Source organism: Scophthalmus maximus, chromosome 6, assembly GCF_022379125.1.
Source record: "Scophthalmus maximus strain ysfricsl-2021 chromosome 6, ASM2237912v1, whole genome shotgun sequence".
Classification (NCBI taxonomy): domain Eukaryota; kingdom Metazoa; phylum Chordata; class Actinopteri; order Pleuronectiformes; family Scophthalmidae; genus Scophthalmus; species Scophthalmus maximus.
This window is the reverse complement of record NC_061520.1, coordinates 10769217-10790785: the sequence shown is the minus strand read 5'-3', so window position 1 is coordinate 10790785 and position 21569 is coordinate 10769217. Positions and strand designations below refer to the sequence as shown.

At 42.6% G+C, this 21569-nt stretch overlaps 3 protein-coding genes across 8 annotated transcripts; 1 reads left to right on the top strand and 2 right to left on the bottom strand.

Annotated features, from left to right (window-relative positions):
- Positions 1 to 291: 291 nt before the first annotated feature.
- fam83e (family with sequence similarity 83 member E) lies at positions 292 to 7256 on the bottom strand. 3 transcript variants are annotated; one of them, XM_047332959.1, is made up of 10 exons: positions 6978 to 7256; positions 6112 to 6837; positions 5566 to 5712; positions 4028 to 4152; positions 3530 to 3949; positions 3281 to 3340; positions 3130 to 3174; positions 2812 to 3046; positions 2507 to 2719; positions 292 to 1564 (listed from the first exon to the last, which is right to left on the bottom strand). In XM_047332959.1, exons 2-10 carry the CDS (start codon positions 6571 to 6573, stop codon positions 1379 to 1381), a joined length of 1893 nt encoding a protein of 630 aa, XP_047188915.1. In that variant the 5' UTR covers positions 6574 to 6837; positions 6978 to 7256; the 3' UTR covers positions 292 to 1378. The 3 variants fall into 3 exon arrangements, with proteins under 3 accessions (XP_047188915.1, XP_047188914.1, XP_035488463.2); XM_047332958.1 differs by having other exon boundaries at positions 3130 to 3177; positions 6978 to 7254; XM_035632570.2 differs by having other exon boundaries at positions 3130 to 3177; positions 6112 to 6591; positions 6978 to 7254.
- A 508-nt stretch (positions 7257 to 7764) lies between these two features.
- Positions 7765 to 11303, bottom strand: LOC118309922 (epithelial membrane protein 3). The gene is made up of 5 exons (XM_035632572.2): positions 11152 to 11303; positions 9776 to 9902; positions 9397 to 9499; positions 9123 to 9263; positions 7765 to 8658 (listed from the first exon to the last, which is right to left on the bottom strand). The coding sequence occupies exons 2-5, from the start codon at positions 9851 to 9853 to the stop codon at positions 8483 to 8485; spliced, it is 498 nt and encodes a 165-aa protein (XP_035488465.1). The 5' UTR covers positions 9854 to 9902; positions 11152 to 11303; the 3' UTR covers positions 7765 to 8482.
- A 1128-nt stretch (positions 11304 to 12431) lies between these two features.
- On the top strand, positions 12432 to 21174 carry si:dkey-264d12.5 (227 kDa spindle- and centromere-associated protein). Of its 4 annotated transcripts, none has more exons than XM_035632581.2 (17): positions 12432 to 12603; positions 13257 to 13433; positions 13540 to 13660; positions 14053 to 14288; positions 15149 to 15244; positions 15615 to 15780; positions 16559 to 16609; positions 17106 to 17218; positions 17762 to 17884; positions 18053 to 18148; positions 18311 to 18436; positions 18860 to 18972; positions 19185 to 19326; positions 20102 to 20238; positions 20362 to 20479; positions 20702 to 20763; positions 20847 to 21174. In XM_035632581.2, exons 1-17 carry the CDS (start codon positions 12487 to 12489, stop codon positions 20986 to 20988), a joined length of 2136 nt encoding a protein of 711 aa, XP_035488474.2. In that variant the 5' UTR covers positions 12432 to 12486; the 3' UTR covers positions 20989 to 21174. The 4 variants fall into 4 exon arrangements, with proteins under 4 accessions (XP_035488474.2, XP_035488473.2, XP_035488475.2 ...); XM_035632580.2 differs by having other exon boundaries at positions 17103 to 17218; XM_035632582.2 differs by lacking the exon at positions 20702 to 20763 and having other exon boundaries at positions 17103 to 17218.
- Positions 21175 to 21569: the final 395 nt, after the last annotated feature.

The window sequence follows — 21569 nt, the reverse complement described above, 5'->3', positions numbered from 1 at the left end:
ATGGGAAAGGTAAAAACAATTTGATGCATAAAAAAGAATGTAAGATTAAATTGGAAATAAAATCAGGGAAGGCTTTTTCCAATATAATGAGTCTCAAGCATATACAGCATATGTCAAATAAATCAAAACTCCCAGTTGAAACAAGTCTGCAGCTGTGTACATCGTGATGCCATATGCTACCAGTGACATTCAAACAGACATTTGTAGATTTGGTACTAAACTACAGCTGAGGCTGATGGGAGTGTCATTAGTTCATTCATTTTGCTTCTTGCTCATAAAATAAAGGACAGATTGGGGATAGTAACATAGTAACATCTTTATTTAATCAGGCAAAGTCACTCAGATAAAAAAAATCTCCATTTCAAGAGAAGCCTGAGAACAATTTTACATTTACACCAACAAAAGACAACACAAATTACAGACAGCAAGAGTACACAAAAATACAAAAATACAAGAATGGAAAACTATGGCTAAGTTGCAAGATTCAGTGAAGTGTTCTAATATTAACTGTTTGAATTCTACTAGTGAAATGAGGTTGTTCAGTTTGAAGTGGGTTTGTAATTCATTCCATTTAAAGCTGCATAATAATTAGTTATTTAGAGTTGTTAAGAAATGTCATGTCAACCTCAGGGTGGCACATGAAGTCAAAAGCCAGGTACACTTGTCTTTACAACGTTTTGTGTCAGTCTTTGAACTTGTCCCATAGATGTTTCATAGAACTCTAACCCACTGGTGGCACGACAAAAATTGTCACCTAAATAAATCACTTCTCAACCTCTTATGAGGGTTGGATGTGTTACATAAACGTTTATCTCCGACCAAAAAATAAAAATAGCTTCCAACTTCAGCAGGCCTTTGTATTCTGTGATAATCGCCACCTTGAATGTCTTATCCCATATTTTTCTACAAAACCCCAATAATCTATCGCTGACTCATCAATTGTTTTTAGTTTTCTAGGGTCCAACCTTGATTCCTTCAACAGAAACTTACCTCTGTTCCAATTTGCTGAACGTTTAATCAAATCAAATCATCAAAGATATAAATCAAACGTTCCTTCCATATTTTCCTCTTGGTTGCACAAACACAATTGACTTGACGTGACACCCAGCTATTGTCATTGTGAGCAGCAAGAACAAAACCGTTTTTTTCATCAAACTACAGAACAGCACTGCATCAGATGCACTGAAGCATTTTAAAATCAGATTCAGTCTGACATCACATCAAAAGATAGAACTGTAATACATCCTGCTTAGCAACAGTGTGGCAAATTTGGGGTAATTAACACTGCAAAAAAGGTCACAACCATCCGCTGCTTGTTGTCAGTGACAGACGATGTTGTTACAGAAGTTTTCGCTCATGTATTTTTGGTCCTCGCTGCTCATTCTTGTTCTCCCTCCCTCTCTGTCAGCGACCTCCTCCAGTCCAAGTTGAGAGTGTAACTGGAGCTGCGAGGCCTCTCTCTGGGCATAACGTTTTGTGGAGTTCTGTACAGTGCCGATTTCAAGTTGTCGTTCCTCTTCTTCATCAGAGCAAAAGCCGGTGTCATATAACTTGGGTCAAAGCACTGCCAAGGAAACAGAGAGTGACAGTAACAGTACATTAAATAAATACTGTACAACTTTGAGCATTTTGACCACCTACAACAGTATTTACAACAAGAGTTAAGACAGAAACAAAATATATATTTCAGACTGCACACATCTCCTATCACGAAAGCTTTGACCTGAAACGCGTTTGAGGAGAAGTTATGCTGACACAGATTAAAATGTACTGGCTACATAATGAGGAAGTGATGAAATCCACTAGAATACTGAAGCACTGAAGTTCTCTGTCCATGTCTAGAGAGCACATCAGCATTATCAAAATCAAAGGACTCGGTGACCTCAGACACAAACCATGATCTTTCCCTGACCTCGACCAAAGTTTTTGTGTTGACGCAACCCGACCACCAACTGGAAAAAACAGTTTAGTGATATATAAACTTTGTTTTATCAGAGAATGGATTGTTTTAAGAGGACACAGGCCAGAAAGGTTTGGAACCACTGCTGCAAAACTTTTTCTTCAAGTATTTACATTTCAGATTCCTGCTAATTCTTCCCAAACCCCTTCCCCTCATTAAAACATTTTTTATTCTTGTTATTCACTTTGAAGTTTCGTTTAACTCTAACATCAGAGTCTTTTTTGATATTTGTGAATGAAACTTGCCAGAGCTGTATGCTCCATAAACCAAAAACCTTTTGACTGCATTGTGTTGCGGTGGAAGCTTAAATCTCGCATGTGGTTTTCTCAAAACCTGGCTCAATGAAACCAGAACCGTCTGCAAAGTCTTAACAATTGCTTGTTGGTTATCATGGTCCACTACTCTGACTTGCCTTGAGTACTACAGCGCTTCTTATCCTGCAGTGAGTTAATGGATAACATCTCTATAAGAAGCTGTAAACATATCCTAAAAGGTTTTCTTGCATTATCACAAGCACAAACGACAAGGACACGTCTACACACTCACACTGGCCTTAAACCTTGGCACTTCTCTCCCATCTTGGTTGGCGTCCCTTTTGTGTATGCTCAGGTCCATCATGGATTGGCTCATTTCTGACGCGGCCGCGTTCGAACCTTTCTTGAACACTTGCGATGTGCTTTGCTGAGGCTGAATCCTCTTCATGATGTCACTCAGAGAGCTGAAACTCTCCGACTGTGGCACCCTCAGGATTATGGGTTTCTGTGGGGAGAGGAATGCATTTCAGCTTCCGCAGCGGGGCTTTGCATCAGAGTTCAGACAAGCGTTTTCCCTGCAAAGGCCCAGTGACTTACTCTAGAAGACGGCCTGTTCTCCACTTGGGAGCTAGTCTCATCCGTGCTGCTCTCCTCCTCCACAACGGACTCCCTCCTGGATCGCTGTCTTCTCCTGTCAGACGACAGTATGACCATACTGTGCGTCGGTTCTACTGTTTTGTCGCCGAGTCTCGTTTTTGTTCTGTCATCTAAATTGGTTCTCTTCTGCATGGAGAGTTGCATGGAAATGTTTTTCTCTACGATGCGTTCCACCCTTCAGATGAAAACAATTTATTTTCATTTGGCTATTATATATCCACAATAGTTCATGTGTTTTCTATATCTTTAGCTTGTTACCTCTTCATTCTTTCTGGAGTTAGGTCTGTGGGGGAGGCCTTTGTGCTGCTTCGAAAATAAACAAGATCCCAAGGAAAGATTAGTGTAAAACATAACCAGAAAAAAAAATACTTATCAGTATAATTTTAAAATGTGCTGTAAAAAGACTCACTTGAAAGTTGTTGATTTATCTGGCACATGGTTTGTCACTGGAGAGGTGTTTCGACATATCCTGTCAAATACAACAAGAGATCAGTAAAGTCCTGCTGTCCTGCAAAGGGAAAATTATAAGTAACAAAAAACATATTTAATTCAATTTTCAATCAAAAGTCAATTTTAGTCAAAAAAACTTGATCTAAAGACAACTTCAAGGACTTGCTAATAGTGTCTCATATTGGATAAGTCAAATTGATTCATGTACCTTTTCTTATCCACAAACTGGTTTTCAATGTTGGTAAAGCGATCCATTATGGGTGTGTTTTTTTCAAAAAGCATATTATTCTTCGGGGGTATTTCCTCATGTCGATCGAGATGACTCTCCTGAAAACAGCATTCTCTCTGGACAACACCCATGGTCTCCCAGTCAAGGAGGGAATCCGCAGGTGGAGATGGAGGGTTGAAAATCTCGGGCTCCAAAGAGAATGGTTTTTGCAAACGGAGATTTGAGAAGTCTTTTAGCTTTTGAGTCGCATCGACATGAGTATCTAGAACCCTCGATGTAACTGCTACTGGGAGCGAAGCAGCGAAAAGGATCCTGAACTCCCTGTCAAATGAGTCGACGGCCGGGCCGCTTAGCACGGTGACCAGCTGCCGGTGCAGGTGAGCGTCCGTCCACGTGAGGCTGCAGAGTACAAAGACGGCTTGTTACATCCCTTCCCAGCTCGTGTAATGCAGGTAAAATAAAAAAGAGGCTGTTTACCTGTAGCTGCCATGAATCACCGTCTCTAAATCCACCAGAAGGAACTTGTCTTTCATTTCCCCAACCACCGTCCTTCCCATCCTCGAACAGAAGGTTTTCCCTCCAAGAACACGGACCCGTATGTTCTGTCAGAGGTGTTGTTGACAAGCCTTAGTATGTTACACTGATGATTGATTGTTGATTCTCAAGAGACTGGGCTACAACTGTGAGCAGATTATTCGTGGAACAGTTTTGACTTTAACATAGTTGTCAATCGTCTAAATACCATAAGATATTTCACCAGTGTAGAACTTGTCTAGTTGGTGGTGAAAATGAATTCTTTAATTTTTCCTGATGCTGCCAGATTCAGCGTGATCTCTCCGGGATAACAGATGGTCTATCGTTACACCCAAATATTTGATAAGAAACAAAACCTGCTTGTGGATGTCAGTGGGAACTTTATCAGAGTCAGACATTGAACCAAATACAACCTCCTCTCTCTTCTTTGCATACATCTTAAGAGCATTATTATCACTCCACTCAGCCACTTTGTTCATGCCATGCTGATGCAGCCCGAGGTTGCCTGAGGCAGTTATTAGGACTGTGGGAGTTATGATTTTGACCTGCTGGTGGCACTAGCTGAACAATCTGGGTCAATAGAGTTTTTAAAGTCATCCAGGTTTATTCTCTGGGCAACATGGGTATCGTTGCCATATGTTCTAGTTTTCCAAACCGTTGTTCAGAAGTTTCAGACTGGGCCAAAGTCAAGGTCATGGTATACCAGTAGGGTTAAGAGAATATCTTGGGATCATCTGATCACTCGGAAAGGCTGCTGGTTCAATAACAGACACTGACAAATAATTTTAACTTCTGTTCACATTGTTCCAAATGGCTGTTGTCCGGAGACCCCGCAATTTGTATGATATCAACATTTTTAATGTCATCACAGAAAGCAACCCTAATCCTAACCCTACACAAAATCTGTCTGTCTTATTCTGTATTACTTGTATTTTGTACTGTGACAATAAAGGTTATTAAAAACTAAAATAAAAGAATTGACCTACATAAAATGTTGGTCTTAGGGCAGCAGCCACTTGGCAGAATCAAAATCTCCCTTCCGTTCAGTCGTGTTCATCCATTTAATGTTTTGTATTCATGAAAATAAGATTGTTTTCACTTTGTTCTTATCATAAAGCAGGGATTCCATGCATGGCCTAAATGAAACTATTGAATGCTGTGCAACCAGTTTAGCTATGTGTTGCCATAAGTACGAGGCACATCCTCACATAAGCATGCCAAAGTAAAAAGACACGCTTGCAGTTTATTGGACATCTCCTGAAGGGTATGTATGCAGTGTGTCGAGTTTTTAATGACACTGATGTATGCTTCCTTTCCCATGTGGTATTTGAAAGAGAGAAATCCATTGTATAATGCGACGACCTGTTGTGGTGGTGCTTGATTTTGGCTAAATAAAATCTCTGGTTCATTCATTGACACGTCAAACATAAACACAGGAGGATGGCTGCTAGGTGGGTGCTGATTTGTAGGCGGTGACTCACCGGATGCCTGAGCCTGTTGATCGTGAAATTCTCCTGAATGGATCTTTGATTCAGGATGATGTAGACGGCGACGTCCCGCGAGGCGGCATTGTGTAAATCGCCAATTATTGCACCATCTGTCAATCTGTCTGTCACTATGGCAATTACCTGCATAGTAAACAAAATGTCACTTAGCCTGCAATTGGCAGGATTGCAAAGACAGTGAGAGACTTGTAGAAACTGAAACGCTGTCTTTCTTTCTTATTCTTTTGAGTAAAACTGTTAAAGTAAAAATAAAATAGTAGTAATATTATACGGAATGCTTGTTTCAGTGCTAATTCACCTTTAAGGTGTATTTTTTAACATTGCATAGGTGTAAGGTGCATCAGGTATGACTTTAAAACTGAAGCAATGCATCATAATCTATTAGTTTATCAGGGTTTTTTGCACATAAAATCAAAATAAGATCTAAAGCATCAAATTAACACTTCATATTGAAAAAAGAGAGCGTATTTTCCTCTGAAAAACAAAGTCTCAGAATTATATCTGTTCAGCATATTTGCATACCTGGGTGGCCTTTTGCAAGTGCCGTCGGATTATCTCTCTGACGGGAGGTTCTCCCTCCGCAGGAGGATTGGTGTGCACTGTAACGCTTCCCATTGTAAACCAGGGGCCTTTTTCGGGCCAGCCCAGGTCAAGGTTAGGGGCCGGTGTTTCTGAGGTGCAAGGGAAGTAGGTGGAACACAAGTCCTCCATCTCTGAGCTGCCCTCCACTCCATCCTGCTCCCTCTGTACCTGGTTAAAGTGATAGTCCTGAGCCCAGCTGGTGATCTGGCTGACCTCCGCCGGTGACAAGAAACAGCCGGAGCGCCCCGTGCCGATGGAGCTGTAGAACGCCTCCGGTCCTGCGCTCAGGAGTCTCTCCACCGCTTGACGCTCCTTCTCACAGTGGAGGAACTCTGGAGAAGTCTCACTGACCTCCAGGAACACAGCGTCCTCATCAAGGCTCTGCTGCTGAGATTTTGACATAACTGCAGTCTGGAGAGTCTGGGGGGGGGGGAGGGGGGGGGGGGGTGTTACCTATTAAAGTTCTTACTAGTGACTACAGTTGTGGGAAGACAAAATAATCATCCCAGCTCATGTCATTCTTAAATCTAGTTAAAGAGATCACTTAATTCATCCTTCTGGCCAGAAAGAAATCACACTGTTTCCAAGTTGGCAAGGGCAGCCCAGAATTCCGATATCCTGATGTCGCTCTCTTGTTGGATTCACGTTGCTCCTCAGTGACAAAGCCTGTTCAGGGTTCATATATTGACATAGGAGAAAAATCAACAAGTCGAAACGATCAGTGTGTCTGCCAAGTTAACCCCCCCCCACAAAAAACAGCTTTAACACAGAGAAAATGAAATGAATTAACACATTGTGGAACTCACCTCCTGGCCAGTACAGATTATCTCTCAGGCTCCAGTATCACTTGTACAGTGAGCTCTCGGAAGCTGTGGCTCCTCGTGTTCCCTCCCCTGCATGTCATCTCACTCCTCTTAACTCCTCCACTCCTTGCTGCAGACATTGTTCTCAGATTCCAGAAATTCTGTGCAGCTGACAGATTAGCGAGCGGCTCAGACGCATGATCACGGTCCTGCTGCGCCTCCCCTGACTTCCACAGCTGCGGTACTTGAGATGAAGTCAGACTTTGATATTCTGTTGGGGTTTTTTTACACTTCGAAAATGTTTGAGATGAGCGTTGAACAATATTGAAATATGCATGTACAACAGGCTACCATTTACCTCAGAGTTTTGTTTTTGGACTGGTCCAGCCAGCCAGACAGGTAGGTTTGTGGATGAGTTCCCCGAAATTCTCTCTCTCTCTCTCTCTCTCTCTCTCTCTCTCTCTCTCTCTTTTGTAAAAATTCCTTTGGAGAAGTGTTTTTTCAACCTTCATACTACACGTGCCCCCCGGCCAGTTTGTCATGTAATGTCCCTCTTCTTTTCTGCGGAATGTAGTGTAGGCATACTTTACCAAAGTGAACAAATTCCACAAAACAATGAGAGATTAGTTGATAAAGATGGCGCTCCCTTTTGCAACCATCGTGTTTTGCCAGAGGATTGCACCTGCCGTTTCTGTGTTACACATACAGCACTTAATACAAAATGCAACAGCTCTTACACAGATTTAGCGCCTCGAACACATTTGGTGACACAAATAATGCTTCACAGCAATTAGTGAATTTAATTTTTAATTGACAAAGACAGATATGTACAAAGGTTTTTTTGAGCTCCACATTTTTCTGCCACAATCACAATAGTATAAACACAACAAGTTGTGCATCGATTATCTAATAGTTCTCTGTCAGAGGCCTTGAATGAGTGTGTACCTCCGCCAAGGCCCAACAGTCCCCTTAAATTCAATCGGGCAATTTGCACACACTCCTAGATATCAGCCCCCTAAATATGTCTGTTTTTTATTTCATTATGATCCATGCATTATTCCCTGGGACGGTGGGGAAAATGTCAAAAAACACCTAATCTCACAAAGTTCTTTTGTCCAGATCCACGCCAAAATGTATTGGATGGCCCATGTCCCATCCTACCACCATATACGATCCATTGAGTAGTTCTGCATGACTGGGGAGGAAACATTAGGTTACAGGAGCATTGCATCTTGCAGCATGACAGAGTTTTTAAAAAGTTTTCTTGAGCTGTTATTGAATGAAAACGAGGTGCCTCACTTAGGAATGTCCTGCATACCATGTAACATGGTCGGGTGGAGCTCGAGTCAGAAAGGAAACAGCATTGTATCGTTTAAAGAGGTATTTCAATCTCAGGCGTCTTATTTCCTAACGTGTGCTCACTCTTGAACTGAGTCGTGACTGAAGTGAGCGCAGAGCTTTTTACTCCTAACGTGAGGTTTTCCCGCTCATCCCTTCTGGTTTTTGGCTCACTGCTTCTTGCGCAGGTGGACATACAGGACTCCGCTGACCAGGAGCAAAGGGACACACAGCCAGGCCAAGATGAAGCAGTAGCCAAAGTGTCCTTTGCTCAGATCTCTGGAGTCATCCAGGATCTCCTTTCTGTGGAAGGTGAAAATGAGGCAGCCGGCAAAGTCTGTGAAACCTGCAACAAATTTAAAAAGTTCTAGTTCAAATAATGTCATTTCACAATACCAATACATGTTCATGGTATATACATTCAATGTTCACTTCATTATAGGTAAACCTGCGCAATCTATTGCAAAACTGTTACAACAGATCAGCCATAAAAATCTACTTTTGTAAAGTCTACAATGTCTCGGTTTTGTTTACACTGTCAGGAATGTGTAAAGTCAATTGAAGTTAATTACTGAAGTCAAGGTTAAAGAAAAAACTCTGAATACAATGAGCCATCACCAGTACATTACAGTATGTTACAATTCGCAGACGCTTTTGTCCAAAGCGACTTACATTGAGTGCATCCAACCATGATGATATAGTAACGATGATGTCACAAGAATTTTTTCAAATGAATGAATGAGTAACAGCATAAAATGTCATCAGGTTTGTGCCATTTCATGTGGATTAAGGAATAAGCATTCAAAACACCTGCAAAGGCCTGGCAGAGGCCCGTGAAGTAGAAGAGTCCTCCCACGGACATGGTGACCAGCTGGCCCACAAACACCAGGAAGGAGATGGAGGAGAAGACCACGGAGAGGACCATGAGGGCCTGGACAGACTGCAGCCAGTCTGGGGAGGGAACAGGGACACGACACTGACGCACAAGTAAAAACGAAAAAAGCTTTCAGACAACGATGAGAAAATTCACCATATCGCCACTTAACGAAAAAAAACCCAAATGCAGGTCAACTCGCTGATTTACCGCTTTCATTTGAAGCAGCGCACAGCCAGGTCTTTGTGGCATTATCATGGAAGCAGTTGTACCAGAGGTCTGAGATTTCTGAATCGGCCCATATCCACCAGGACTGCAGAAAGAAAGAAAGAAAGAAAGTCTGAGTTTTTTTTACTTGGTCTTTGTTAAAGTAATTTGGCACACACAATCATATTTTTTTTAAATACTGCTGTATTTGATTTTCAAAGACAGTTTCTCTGTGACTCTCTGCACAAAAACTCAGTGTGTTGATGTGCAGCATTTTTTGGGGTTTGGTTTTCTTCATATTATACATGTGGGTTAATAGTGACATCTATTGGTAGAATAGGGGCAACTCGAGCTAACGCTGCCGTTTGCATGAGCATCTCACCTTCTCCAGGGTGGCGATGATGAGCATGGCCAAGGTGACCAGATGTAGCACAGTCAGGGATATTAGGAGGAAGACCATGGCTGCTGGAAAATACGGGGAGAGTCGAGTATCCCGTGTACAAACGACCCTGCGATGACATTTTGAATATAGGTTATAATATATAATATAAGGCCATTAAGCCTGAAAAGTACATTTTGGCTGAGTTTGGAGGATCAGTATAGAACCAGACAGCAGTGCAAAGGGCTGAGCAGATTCCTCAAGGCAACGGCCTGAAACAGTGGGCTCTCTGCCTGCCTCTCGAGGGAAACCCGGACCCCTTTCATCATGCTTCTCTTACATCTACACTGACAATCTCTGCTCATTTATCGAGCCACAAACATGCCGGACAGTGTGTGTGTGTGTATTCCAGGGGGGAATAGATCAGATCATCAGTACACCACGGCCTCTGTCAAAAGCCTGAAACTCTGTCTATCAATGATCTGGCATACAACTTGTGTGTTGTATCTGGGTTCAAGAATGATTAATTACACTGGATGCACAACAAGTATGGGAAACCCGTGAACCTACTAAGTTTGTTGTTAACGTTTTAATACGTATGACAGTAGGTACAGCAAAACTGTTATCATCGAATCAGTGGGACTTTTTAATCAGACACTATTTTGAGGGCATCAGCACAAAGGAGAGGCCCAGATTGTTCCTGATTAATTTCTGAAGACAGAAGGGGACAAACTATTATGCATTTTTACTAAAACATAAATATAGTAGTGTCAGATGTGTTAAAAAAACCAAAACACAATGAGACAGGGTGTGATACACAAATTAGAAGCAAAATTTGATTCCAAATTCCCCAAACGGTGTATTTGGCACAATTGTTTCTGGGGCCTGAAAGTTTCTTTCATTCCATTCAAATACAAGAACTAGAATTCAACGTTTGTGCATCCCCCTCACTGTGACAGCTATAGACTCTTGCAAGCTGGTACCATACGCCTTGCACACGTTTGTCCTTCCCACCCAGCTCTGCCCATAGAGGGGAAGGACTGTTGCTGTTAGATTGTGGACAGTTTCAGAGAGGCATGCGTTTGATTACATACAACCGGATCTGGTTTACGTAACCGCTCGAGGTACCTGGCACGGACAGAACAAGAGTAATGGCCACGTAAATTGCAAGCATATCATGGTGGAGGAGCAAGAAGGGCGACTCGGACATAGATATTCTAACGAGCCTTGTTAGCATTTCATCCCATTTGGGTGTGACCCGCATTTCATGAGGCAAGAGTTTCATCATGCGTAGCCCATACTAAGCTGTGTCAGATAGGAATAGTAAACCACGACGTGTCAGTTCAGTTTAATCCAAAATGTTTTGATGAAGTTCTTACCCTTCAGCCTCTGTCTCTTTGAGTCTGTGCCCTTCAGTGATCGTCTTTGATTATTATTTTTTGTCTGCTGCTATCCTCCCTACTGTACGTGCTCTTTTCTTTCAGCTCCAGAACTTGGAGAGAAGGGAACAGAAAAGGAATGTGGAGTCAGCTATAGGAGGAGTTCTCTACACCCATTTCCTCTCAACTTCTCCTGCCCTCCCCCTCAAAATCTTGTGGTCCGGACCAAGTCAGCACCAAAAATAACATTCCTCTGGACCTGCATTGAACGCAGAGCGCTTTCCCCAAAGCTGCACTGCAGACATGTGATCTGCATTAAAGTGTGGAGCAAAATATGCCAAGGTATAGACTTAATTCATTATTCAGTGTATAGGAAAGAACCAAAAAGAATCACACAGTTGAAACACATTTTACAGTGGTTGACGTGTGGATGGGTCATTTTTGTATCATTCAATCCACACTTTTGCACCAGTGTCGCACGTGTACTCTTGCTGTTCACTCAGCTCTGCAGCTCGGCATGAAGACCACCACACTAATTCCTAAGTGAGGTGATTGAAAGGCAGGAAGTAAGGGCCGATTACTGACCACTTTGGACTGTGAACGTACAGGAAGTCCCCCAAGACCACCCAAGACCCAACACGCAAAAAATAAAATCCTCAGAAAGAATATTGAACACTTGGGTCATGCTACCAGCTGTTTGGTTGGGGGTTTTTTTTTGGGGGGGGGGGGGGGGTTATTATTGGGCAGAACCAATTTGGCTACCTGGGTCATATCATCTTTTCTTTTATTTTTACAGTAGCTAAAATTGTCACACACAATAAAAATGGATTAAAAAGATTTTCTTCATTGTTGTTGAAGGGAAGTAGAGGTTTAAAGAAGAAATGGAAATGAAGTAAATTGTGAACAGGACTTGAGGAGAGGCAGTTTCAGTCGCACTGCATCAGTACCAGTAATGGAGATATGATATCATCACACGACGCCTCGTTCTCACTGAAGTTTAGCAGTGGCCGCAAACTATTGACAAGACGCATTCAGGGACCCACGGACAAGCCACAGTCCCGGTGCGCCAGTGGCGTCTGTGTTCAAGAACCTCGCCACCTACTCAAACCACAGAAAAAGCGACATTTCCTCGTGTATCATCACACCAACGCTACGTTTCCTCGACGTTTTTTTAAAAACATTTTTACATTGACGTTGTGAAGTGTAGATCTGCTGAAGAAATCCGAAGAGTGTGGCGTGCTTCGTTTTACGCACCGCCCGTGACTGTTACGCACAGCGGTCGACTCGCGTGTTGACGTCGCTGCGTTCCGGAGCGCGAGGCTACGACCCGTCTCCATGACAGCGACGGTCGACTGTCGACTTGTTTTTCTGCAACAAAAAAAAAGCAAAATAGATCCAAAAAGATCTGTATTCCTGTCGAGAGTTCACCGTGGACCGATGGATTCACCGCAGGTAATGGACACCCTCTGCTTTTAAATAAACCCAAACAATGTAACCAAACTTTGTCTAAACCTGCGACTTTCGCGACAATCTTCAGCACCTTGAACTGCTGGTGAAATGAACCTCTCTGTTTCTCTCTTTCTCTCTTTCTCTGCTGCACCGCGCCGGCGAACCACATTTGACTGTTTCATACTGTCTTGCCGAAATCCACGATATACCTGGTGTGAGTGTGCGTCTTTAGAAAACTCTCGGATCGACCGCATTTGCCTGATGGGAGAAGTAACAGATCCAGAGCTCCAGCCGTCTCCACAGAGGGGAACGGACAGCTGCACCTGACAGTGTGCAAACAACTTGAGGGACTATTGTCTCTCTGTAGTTCAGAGTTTCATGGATTTGGATTATGAACAATAATGAACACAATGTCCCACAGGAAAAAGCCTCGAGACTTGGAATCAGTGGTCATCATCCGCATGTGCTGCAACACATGAAAACCATGCGTGACAGTGTTTCCTCCCTCACTGTGCGACCTGTATCACCACTCTCTCCTCCTGTCAGCGGACTCAAGTTGCAGATGATCATGATGAGATGTAAACGTTGCCACGAATGTTGTCATGAAGATTCATCAGAAAGATAACGACATTCTATTCCCCCCACCGTGTCTGCAGGAAGAGCTGGAGCAGATCGCCACATGGTTGGATGAGGAGGGATCTGCTGCCGACTCCCCCAGGGAGGCTCAGCTGTGTTTGCTGTGGCGAGCCCTCCGGCGCACAAGGAGCCGCCTGAGCAGTGTGACGAGGGAGCAGGACACGCAGCGCTCGCGGCACTTCGCAGAGATGGCAGAGGTGAGTTACTGAGTCAGCTCCTGCGAGAACGTGGCAATGCATGGGTCAGTGTGTCGTATGTAGGTACGTATAGTGATGCCGGGTTTCCCGCCTGTGTCTTTTTGAGGTCCGAAAGTCCTTGGAGCAGATCCGCATCTTTACGGGGCACAAAGACGCTTTGGCTCGGGAGATACAAGACGAGAACGACCAGCTCAGGGATCAGCTGCGGCGGCTAATATCCCTTCAAGGTTGGAAATGTTTACCTGTGCCCCACATCGCCACAGAGTGAGCATTAGTGACAGAACTCGTCACTATTTCAATACATATTTCCTAAAGTGTTGTATGATATTCACCTTTAGAGTAATAATAATAATACGTTTTCAAAGATTTTGAAACTGTAATGTAGATGTTTGACACACTTTCTGCCTCCATCTTCTGTATAAACCCAAATGACTTCTCTGGTTATCTGCTTATTTGCAATTTTTTTGCGGCAATCCAAAATCGAATAGCTTAGATTTGTAAGTCAAAATACCATTTATGCAAATCCATTAGTGGGGCTGATTCAGATTTGCATAAACATGCCTTATCCTTCAGATGTGAAAGTCATTCTACTCTTCCTGTCCCCTCTTTACCGCAACAGACGGCCAGATAAGCGAGGTGGCTAAAATGCTGTACCAGCAGGGTCTCACAGACTTGATTCACAGCAGCCCCAGTGAGCAGGTGGCGTACCTCCTGGTGGAGAGGGCCTCGCTACTCGAGACAAGTGTGGATCCCGCAAACTGCAGCAGCAGCAGCAACAACAACTCGATGTGTGCTGGAAACACAACCAGGTCGATGGGGACGGAGACACAAGCTCCCAACAGCAACGCGGGACAGGTTAGAATTAATCTGAAAATGACCCTGTGGGCCACACGAGCAGGGTGTTGTTTTCACCCGTGTGTGTGTGTGTGTGTGTGTGTGTGTGTGTGTGTGTGTGTGTGTGTGTGTGTGTGTGTGTGTGTGTGTGTGTGTGTGTGTGTGTGTGTGTGTATGTATGTGTGTTTGTGTGTGTGTGTGTGTGTGTGTGTGGTGATATTAGTGGTGATATTTATGTCCATAAAATTTACTTTTGCAGCTAATAGGCTAAAGGTCAAGGTCAACCAAAATATGGTTCCAAAATACAATTTTTTTCAAGCTATTGCTGCAAAAAAGAAGTGTAGACAGACGATCGGGTAGTATTTCTATGTCATTTTACCTCAGATTCTGTTTCTGTTCTTTTTTTATAACATTTCCCCTGTGCTGCTGTGTCAAATCTGAATTTCTCCTATGGGGGATCAATAAAGGTACATCTTATCTTAACCCCATAGGACCAAAGCCTGTATAGATGAATAAGTAATGCTTTAACATTCAAAAGAGATGGAAAGATGGTCTTAAATCAGGAGCCATGGATACATTGTATTACCAGTGGGGAAAAAAGTCAACTCTTAGCTTTGATACTTTGACTACCTTTATACAATAGGAATGCACAAGCATGTCATTTCCATCATGTGAGAAAATTGGTGATTTTGTGAAAATTCTCTTTTTGAAGTGATCCTTTTTTTTGTGTCACATTCATATCGACAAACAGCCTTTTCTGATGTTCTGATGATGTTATGTTCTGGAGATTGTTCCAGTTGTTCGAGGAGCGTGTCTTTCATTTTCACACAATTGTCCCTGAGATTTGTTGTCTGACTCTGTGATCTAATGTGTTTCCTCAGTCGCCCCACAGAGGGGCACTGCATCACGGCCCTGGTTCCTGGAGGAGACTCTTTGGGCTCCACAAAGCTTCTCATAGCAAACCTCATTTTATACCTGTATGTACTCTGATCTACAGTAATGTTACTGCATCCAGTCAAATATTAACAAATACTAAAAAACTGTGTGAATGTGATTAATTTATTTTTTGCATGTTGTCTGTTCAAATCTCCTGTTCAGCAGCATCCCCACAAACTGCTTCCCCCTTTTTTTCATTGCAGTGTTATTAAGCCCTGCTACCAGCACAAACTAGGGAGCTTTGCATGGCAGAAGAAAAATTCAAGACACCACACCACGGATGCACCTTGATCCCATGCTCTTCTCAAGGTCTCCTGCATGCATTTCTGAAGATTCTTGTTTGTATTCACTGGTCCGCGTCACAGCCACTGTGACCTTTGTCACTTGGTGAGTTGTGTCCCTCTCTTTTAGGCCGAGGCCAGGCAGTTGACTGGCCAGTCGAGCAGCGTGGCGAGGAAGTGTTCCCGTCTGGAGCTGGACTTGGAGGAGGGTTCCCGCCGGCTGGCCATGGCCCACAACGAGATCCGACGTTTGACTGATGAGCTGGAGTCTGCCCAGTTGACCCAAAAGGCTTATGGTGAGAGTGTTGTTGGCAGTTTCTGTTGAACCAAAGAATCCAAGTTGAATCTTGCCCTTCTGTATGTTTATTTTCACATCTGCAGATTGACCCACAGGACAGTGAAGTACACGAGATGCTCAAATGAATACTGAACAATCCTATACACGATTGTCCAGTTATACTCAGGCCCCATCCCTCCGCCAAGTTTTGTGGAAAAACAATTCAGTTTTTTTTTCGTAATACTGCTGACCATTAAACAAACAAATGAGAATAGATATAGAAATAGAAATAGAAATACAATAACAATATAGAGTACAACAGAGACTTCTTCTATACATGTAACAGTGAAATACAGACAGTTTATGTACTTGTGCAGTATATCCCCTAAATCCAGATTCTAATGTACATGTACATGAAAATATAGATGTTAATATACGGTAATTTTTATTGTGATTTCCAGGGAAGAAAACGTCATATCTGGACATTTCGATTAAAAGAGACAGTAATCGTTCTCACAGAGATTTCTTACAGCGATAATACAGTACACTGTTGTTGTTTCCTCTGTTTTTATGTTTCATTTAATCAAGGCTGTCACTGGTTGTGTAGGACAAAAAAGCCATCAAAAACTTTCAGTCAGATACTCAATAAATATTTGTATGTCACTAACTCTCAGAAGTTATTTTTACATCACACAAAACCCAGAGAGACTCTGAACTAAAACAGAAGTTTCCAAACTCTGCGAGCAAGAGTTTCTGCACAAACATCTGTGCTTTATTCCATCGTTTGTGTTTTTCAGAGCCGGAGCTGCAGGCAGCACAGGAGGAGGTCGAAGAACTGAAGAAGTGTGGTGGGATTCTTTTTCTCTCAAATAAGTTCCCTATGTTATTAAATATATATAATGAAGAGATAAAAAAAATCTGTGTCGCACTCACACTGCTGGGATTAATCTAGTGTAGACAATTATTCTGATATCGGGGCTGGAGATTATTATATCATGTACTGGGTGTGGGGCAGGGTACAACCTGTAATACAGGGCGTCCAGAAACAAACACTCTTTGGTTTATAGTTTTGAATACAACAAGGGCCGTGGATTTTGTTTCCCCTCATTGCCACTGGAAGCATTTTAGGAAGTCATTGTGCATTAGCACGAGGAAACACGACAGCAAGCAGAAGGTTTGACTGTGGGCCTTTGAGTACAGCACATACTTGGAAAAACTGAGCGCTTATCCTTTACGCTACATGAAAAGAAGAATCCTGCGTGATGCATGACAACAGTGACATCCTTTAATATGTGTGAGTTATAGTCCGATGATCACATTATCTGACTTCATTTGAAAAAGAAGTGGCGGAGCTGCGAAAGGCCAAAGAGCTGAACGATCGTCTGGACCTCGAGATCAGAGCGTTGAGGGTCAGGGTTCGCTGCCTGGACGCTGAGAAGAGCTCTCTGCAGCAGACGGTGAGATATGATGATGGTCGGATGACACTTTATATTCACTTTACTAGTTTTTTTGGTTTTTTTGAGCCAGCCACATTATCAGTTCATATAAATAGTGCTACACACTTGCACTTTGATTGTGCCTTTGAGTCGGTAGCTCATTCCAAATGATAAATCATAAGAGGGGCTCAATAAACATTTAAATCCTGGCCCTCAATTTTATTGACAAAGGACAGAGGCAGATATTTCTGTTGACCTTATTTCTTACATTATATGTGGCTGTGACAGTGCAGCGTGAAAATGAAGAAAACTAAACTACAACTAAAACAGATGATTCATTGCTTTACCCAAAAAAATTATTATCAGTAAATTAACCAATGAAGAAAATATGCTGTTACTACTCCTCCAGCCAGATTTCAGAACTGTATGTGTATTTTGAAATGAATTATCATGTTCATCATACATAACAGTCTTCTAAGATGCCGTAAAAGAAAACGTCCGAAACATGTCAGAGACAAAGATACAGCTGAAGACATATCTGTTTTTCATGTTTTCTTTCCTCAGGTTGTGTCTTTGCAGAAGGAGGTGGAGCGGTTCGGGTCGGCCCTGCGGGAACAACAGCAGCGGGCTGAGCAGCAGCTTCACACTGTGCAGCTTCAGGCGGACCACGCCAGTGAGCTGGCTAAAGTAAATCATGTTCATCACTTGAGAAGATTATACCTGTCATCAGCAAAAGCTGTATTAACTCTTTGTGCATGGAATTTGTTTTTGTTTTTCCTACCAAACGAGACTAAGAACGGGACTTTCAGAGAATCTTACTCTTATTAAACATTGTTGTTCTTGTTGCATTTTTAGTCCCAGGAAACTGAACTGAATCGGAGCAACCGGCTGTGCAGAGATTTACGAAACAAGCTGGGTGCTCAGACGAGACGCCTTTTGGTCGAGTCAGAAGTAAGTGAATCAGTATTTTTAAAAGATCCTTATGAGGTTTCAGATAATTGCATCGCAAAACAAATTCAGTAGCAGAAAACCTGATCCATTTCATAAGAGAAATGGACCGCAATGTCAGACTCAGACTCTCTATTGTCAACCACTTTTTTCTTATCCTTTCAGATAATTACTCTTAAGCCAAAAGAGGCAGATTTACAACATTGTGAGAACGCTCACTCGCAACCGGGAAAATCCTCTACAACAGAGGATAAAGAGCCACGGCTGCACAAGGAAATCGCAGTGGACAAGGTGATATCTTCTATGCTTGAATATGCCAGTTATATACCAGAACTATGTCTGGTTACATAAGCTGCCTTCAAACATGCACTGAAGTCCGCACATTTTTCCTGAAATGTTTGCTACTGTTGCTCTGGAGATTTTTCCGTAACTTTTCCTGTAACATGGTCAAATTTCCGTTCAAATTTCTGAGTGGGCCCATGTGAGAAGGAAATCTTTCTCATTTCGGGTCTGAAAACAGCGATAGTCAAACTTACTTCCCCCTGTAAAGTGCTTCTTTTATTTACCCACTGCCAAAGAACAGAAACAGTTACCACCCACATGTTGAGCTCAGAGAAAATAAAGCTATAAATCGATTCGATTGTGTCCACTCAACTTTCATAAGGGAACACTGAAACACATCACTCCCTGTCACCGCTGGCGTTTGTTTTGCAGGAGTGTCCTCATCATCAAGACGCTGTCAGGACTCGGACATCCACCCGAGATGAGTGCGAGACCCTGAAGGACGAGATCTGTGAGACACTTCAATGCCTTGACAAAGAGCGCAGGTAACAGGCCCGTGGGCAAACACCCCTCTCCAACACTCGCACTGATCAGAAACAACAAAACACAATATCGCCTCGGACTCAATAAACTCTCATTTCCTCCGATGAAGTATGCACTGCAGGAGCCAACACCTAAGACTTGTCGTCCTGTGGAGCTCACTGAAAACTTTGCCGGCTTTGTGACGATTCATGTTTTATGCTTTAACCGTTAACAGTAAATACCATGAGATGAAGGAAAAACACAAGGCCAGACTGTGTTGGGCCAAACACAAATTGGACGGTGAAACCGCGTGGCGTGACGAGAAGATAAAAAGTCTAGAGCGGGAATTTTCCTTGTGTTCCCATTCATTAGCAAAGGTAAACGTCTGTCTTTCTTTCTTTCTTTCTTCTTTATCTGTGTTGTGTTTGTGGAGCGAAAAGTTCAGGAGAAAAAACTCACCAAACTTAACCCACTACTCTGACACTCATTGACCTCAGGGTGGTGCGTTACGTCATGGTCTCACAGTTGCCTCAGTTTTCATTTGTTTACTTTTTGAAATGATCTGCTCTTAAAATGCCCCAAATTTTTTTTTACCACCCCTTAAAGACAAAACAAACAAAAAGACTAAAGATGCAAAAGCAAAACAACTTTGTCTGAGGCCGTTAGCACAATTTTCACTGAATACGGTGTCAGTCCGTTTTGAAATACATACATATATATTTTAAAATCTGTCTTTGTCTTACATTTTACACAACTGGTGCTAAATCAAAATCGGTTGAAGTGCATGTAGCTTCACTTCGCAGCCTTGGTATATTCTGGCTCTAGAGAATTTGGTTTGAACAATCTAGGCTTAAACGCTTCAAAGCATCTTGGACCCTGATTATCTCTGGTAATGAATTTGTATGTATAGTTGTACTATAATTACTCTTACGTTTTCTAAATAAGCTGAGAGATTTTTTTAAAATTTTCTATAAATCAAAATTTACCCCCACCCATATAAAGACGGGTATATATTTGCTCAGCGACAACCGCTAATATTTCTTTCTTTCTCGATATATTGTGATTTAGTGACCAACGTAGCAGGCTGTCATAGACAGAAATCTCACCATAGAGATCGTTCTCGTGGAATTGAAAAATGTTGCACGTTTCCAGGAGAAAGAGCTTGTCCTGAGCATAACTGCGGAGAACGAGAAACTGCTCGCTGAGAGGACGAGGTTGTTGCAGCGGCTCAACGAGGAGGAGCACAACAAGAAAGACAGTCATCTTACAGCTGCTGTGTCCAAGTGCAGGTATCGAATTCGCAAAGTTAACACTTCACGCACGTGTTCCAAAGAGACAGCCAAAAGGTCATTTGAGGCAATGTGGTGACCGTTTGGTGAAGAAGAGGTGCTTATTTTTTTGGGGATCTTAAGGGCCAACTTCCTGGAGATGGAAAACAAGAAAATGGGAGACAAAATAATCCACATTTCCAATCAGCTTGCGGTCCTGGAACGAACTCTACAGAACACGCAGTCACTTCACTTTGCTGAGGTAAGGGCAACAGTCACTGAATCTACTTCAGACCTTTGAGACTGTGAGGCCTCATGGGTACCCTCAGGGAGTCTTCAGATTCTGGGAAAATCTTGCCAAGATGTTAGACTCCAGACCAAAGTGTTCGACTGTACAAAACTCACGGATATCGAGAGATAGGATTTATTCTGAAATGATGAAAGTTTTATTTTCTAACAAAAATGTTTGTTTTTTTATTATTAGGAACTGAAGAAAATGTATAGTCCTCAGCATATTTGTACACCTCTCTCCGCACAGGCTTCAAAGTAGGTCTGAGTACATGATCCAGACCAATTTGTTTGGTAAAATAAAACATTACATCTAACGTTAACGTTGATTGTGTCCACAGTGCGATGATGCCGAAGCCCTCTGAAACTCCGACCCCACTGGATGACACTGAGAGGAGTCACGCCAAGCAGCCAGGCGTGGCCACTTCCCCTTACTGCTTCCTCTCCGCGGCCCTATCAGCAGAGGTGGGTTACCCAACCTGACCTTCGATCAGAGCTGCTCACACCAATCAGCCTCGCCGACCGCCCCCGACAGCTTTTTTTCTCTCGGCACGACAATCTCTCGAACTGTACCTTGTAGCAATTCTCTCTCCAATCTTTGTCCATTTAAAGAGTTGATGTCGATTATATTTGTGATATTTTTTAAATAAATAATAAATTATTTCTAAATGGAATTAGTTTCATATCTTTTCCTCGTTCCTAATATTCACTTGAAACTCAGCGTTGGGTGAACACACACACACACACACACACACACACACACACACACACACACACACACACACACACACACACACACACACACACACACACACACACACACACACACACACACACACACACACACACACACACACACACACACACACACACACACACACTGCACCGGTCACACATTTCATCATGAGGTTTATCTTCTTACTCTCTCCTCTGGTTTTCTTCTTTGCACTAACTGAAACAAGTTGTTATTCACACCGCTATTAAAACTACAGAATGTAGACGAATGTACAGTATGTAAGTTGTAAAGGTGGATTCTTCTGTGACCAATGAGTCAGGAAAGGAAC

Coding starts and splice junctions, on each gene's coding strand:
- LOC118309922 (XM_035632572.2), bottom strand. CDS start 9,853: ATGGTCTTCCTCCTAATATCCCTGACTGTGCTACATCTGGTCACCTTG. Junction 9,500..9,775: donor TCATCGCCACCCTGGAGAAG/GTGAGATGCTCA, acceptor TTCTTTCTGCAG/TCCTGGTGGATATGGGCCGA. Junction 9,264..9,396: donor CGCTGCTTCAAATGAAAGCG/GTAAATCAGCGA, acceptor TTCCCTCCCCAG/ACTGGCTGCAGTCTGTCCAG.
- fam83e (XM_047332958.1), bottom strand. CDS start 6,573: ATGTCAAAATCTCAGCAGCAGAGCCTTGATGAGGACGCTGTGTTCCTG. Junction 4,153..5,565: donor TCAACAGGCTCAGGCATCCG/GTGAGTCACCGC, acceptor CACCTCTGACAG/AACATACGGGTCCGTGTTCT. Junction 1,565..2,506: donor TGCCAAGGTTTAAGGCCAGT/GTGAGTGTGTAG, acceptor TTTCCTTGGCAG/TGCTTTGACCCAAGTTATAT.
- si:dkey-264d12.5 (XM_035632580.2), top strand. CDS start 12,487: ATGACAGCGACGGTCGACTGTCGACTTGTTTTTCTGCAACAAAAAAAA. Junction 18,973..19,184: donor TGCCTTGACAAAGAGCGCAG/GTAACAGGCCCG, acceptor AACCGTTAACAG/TAAATACCATGAGATGAAGG. Junction 19,327..20,101: donor GTTCCCATTCATTAGCAAAG/GTAAACGTCTGT, acceptor GCACGTTTCCAG/GAGAAAGAGCTTGTCCTGAG.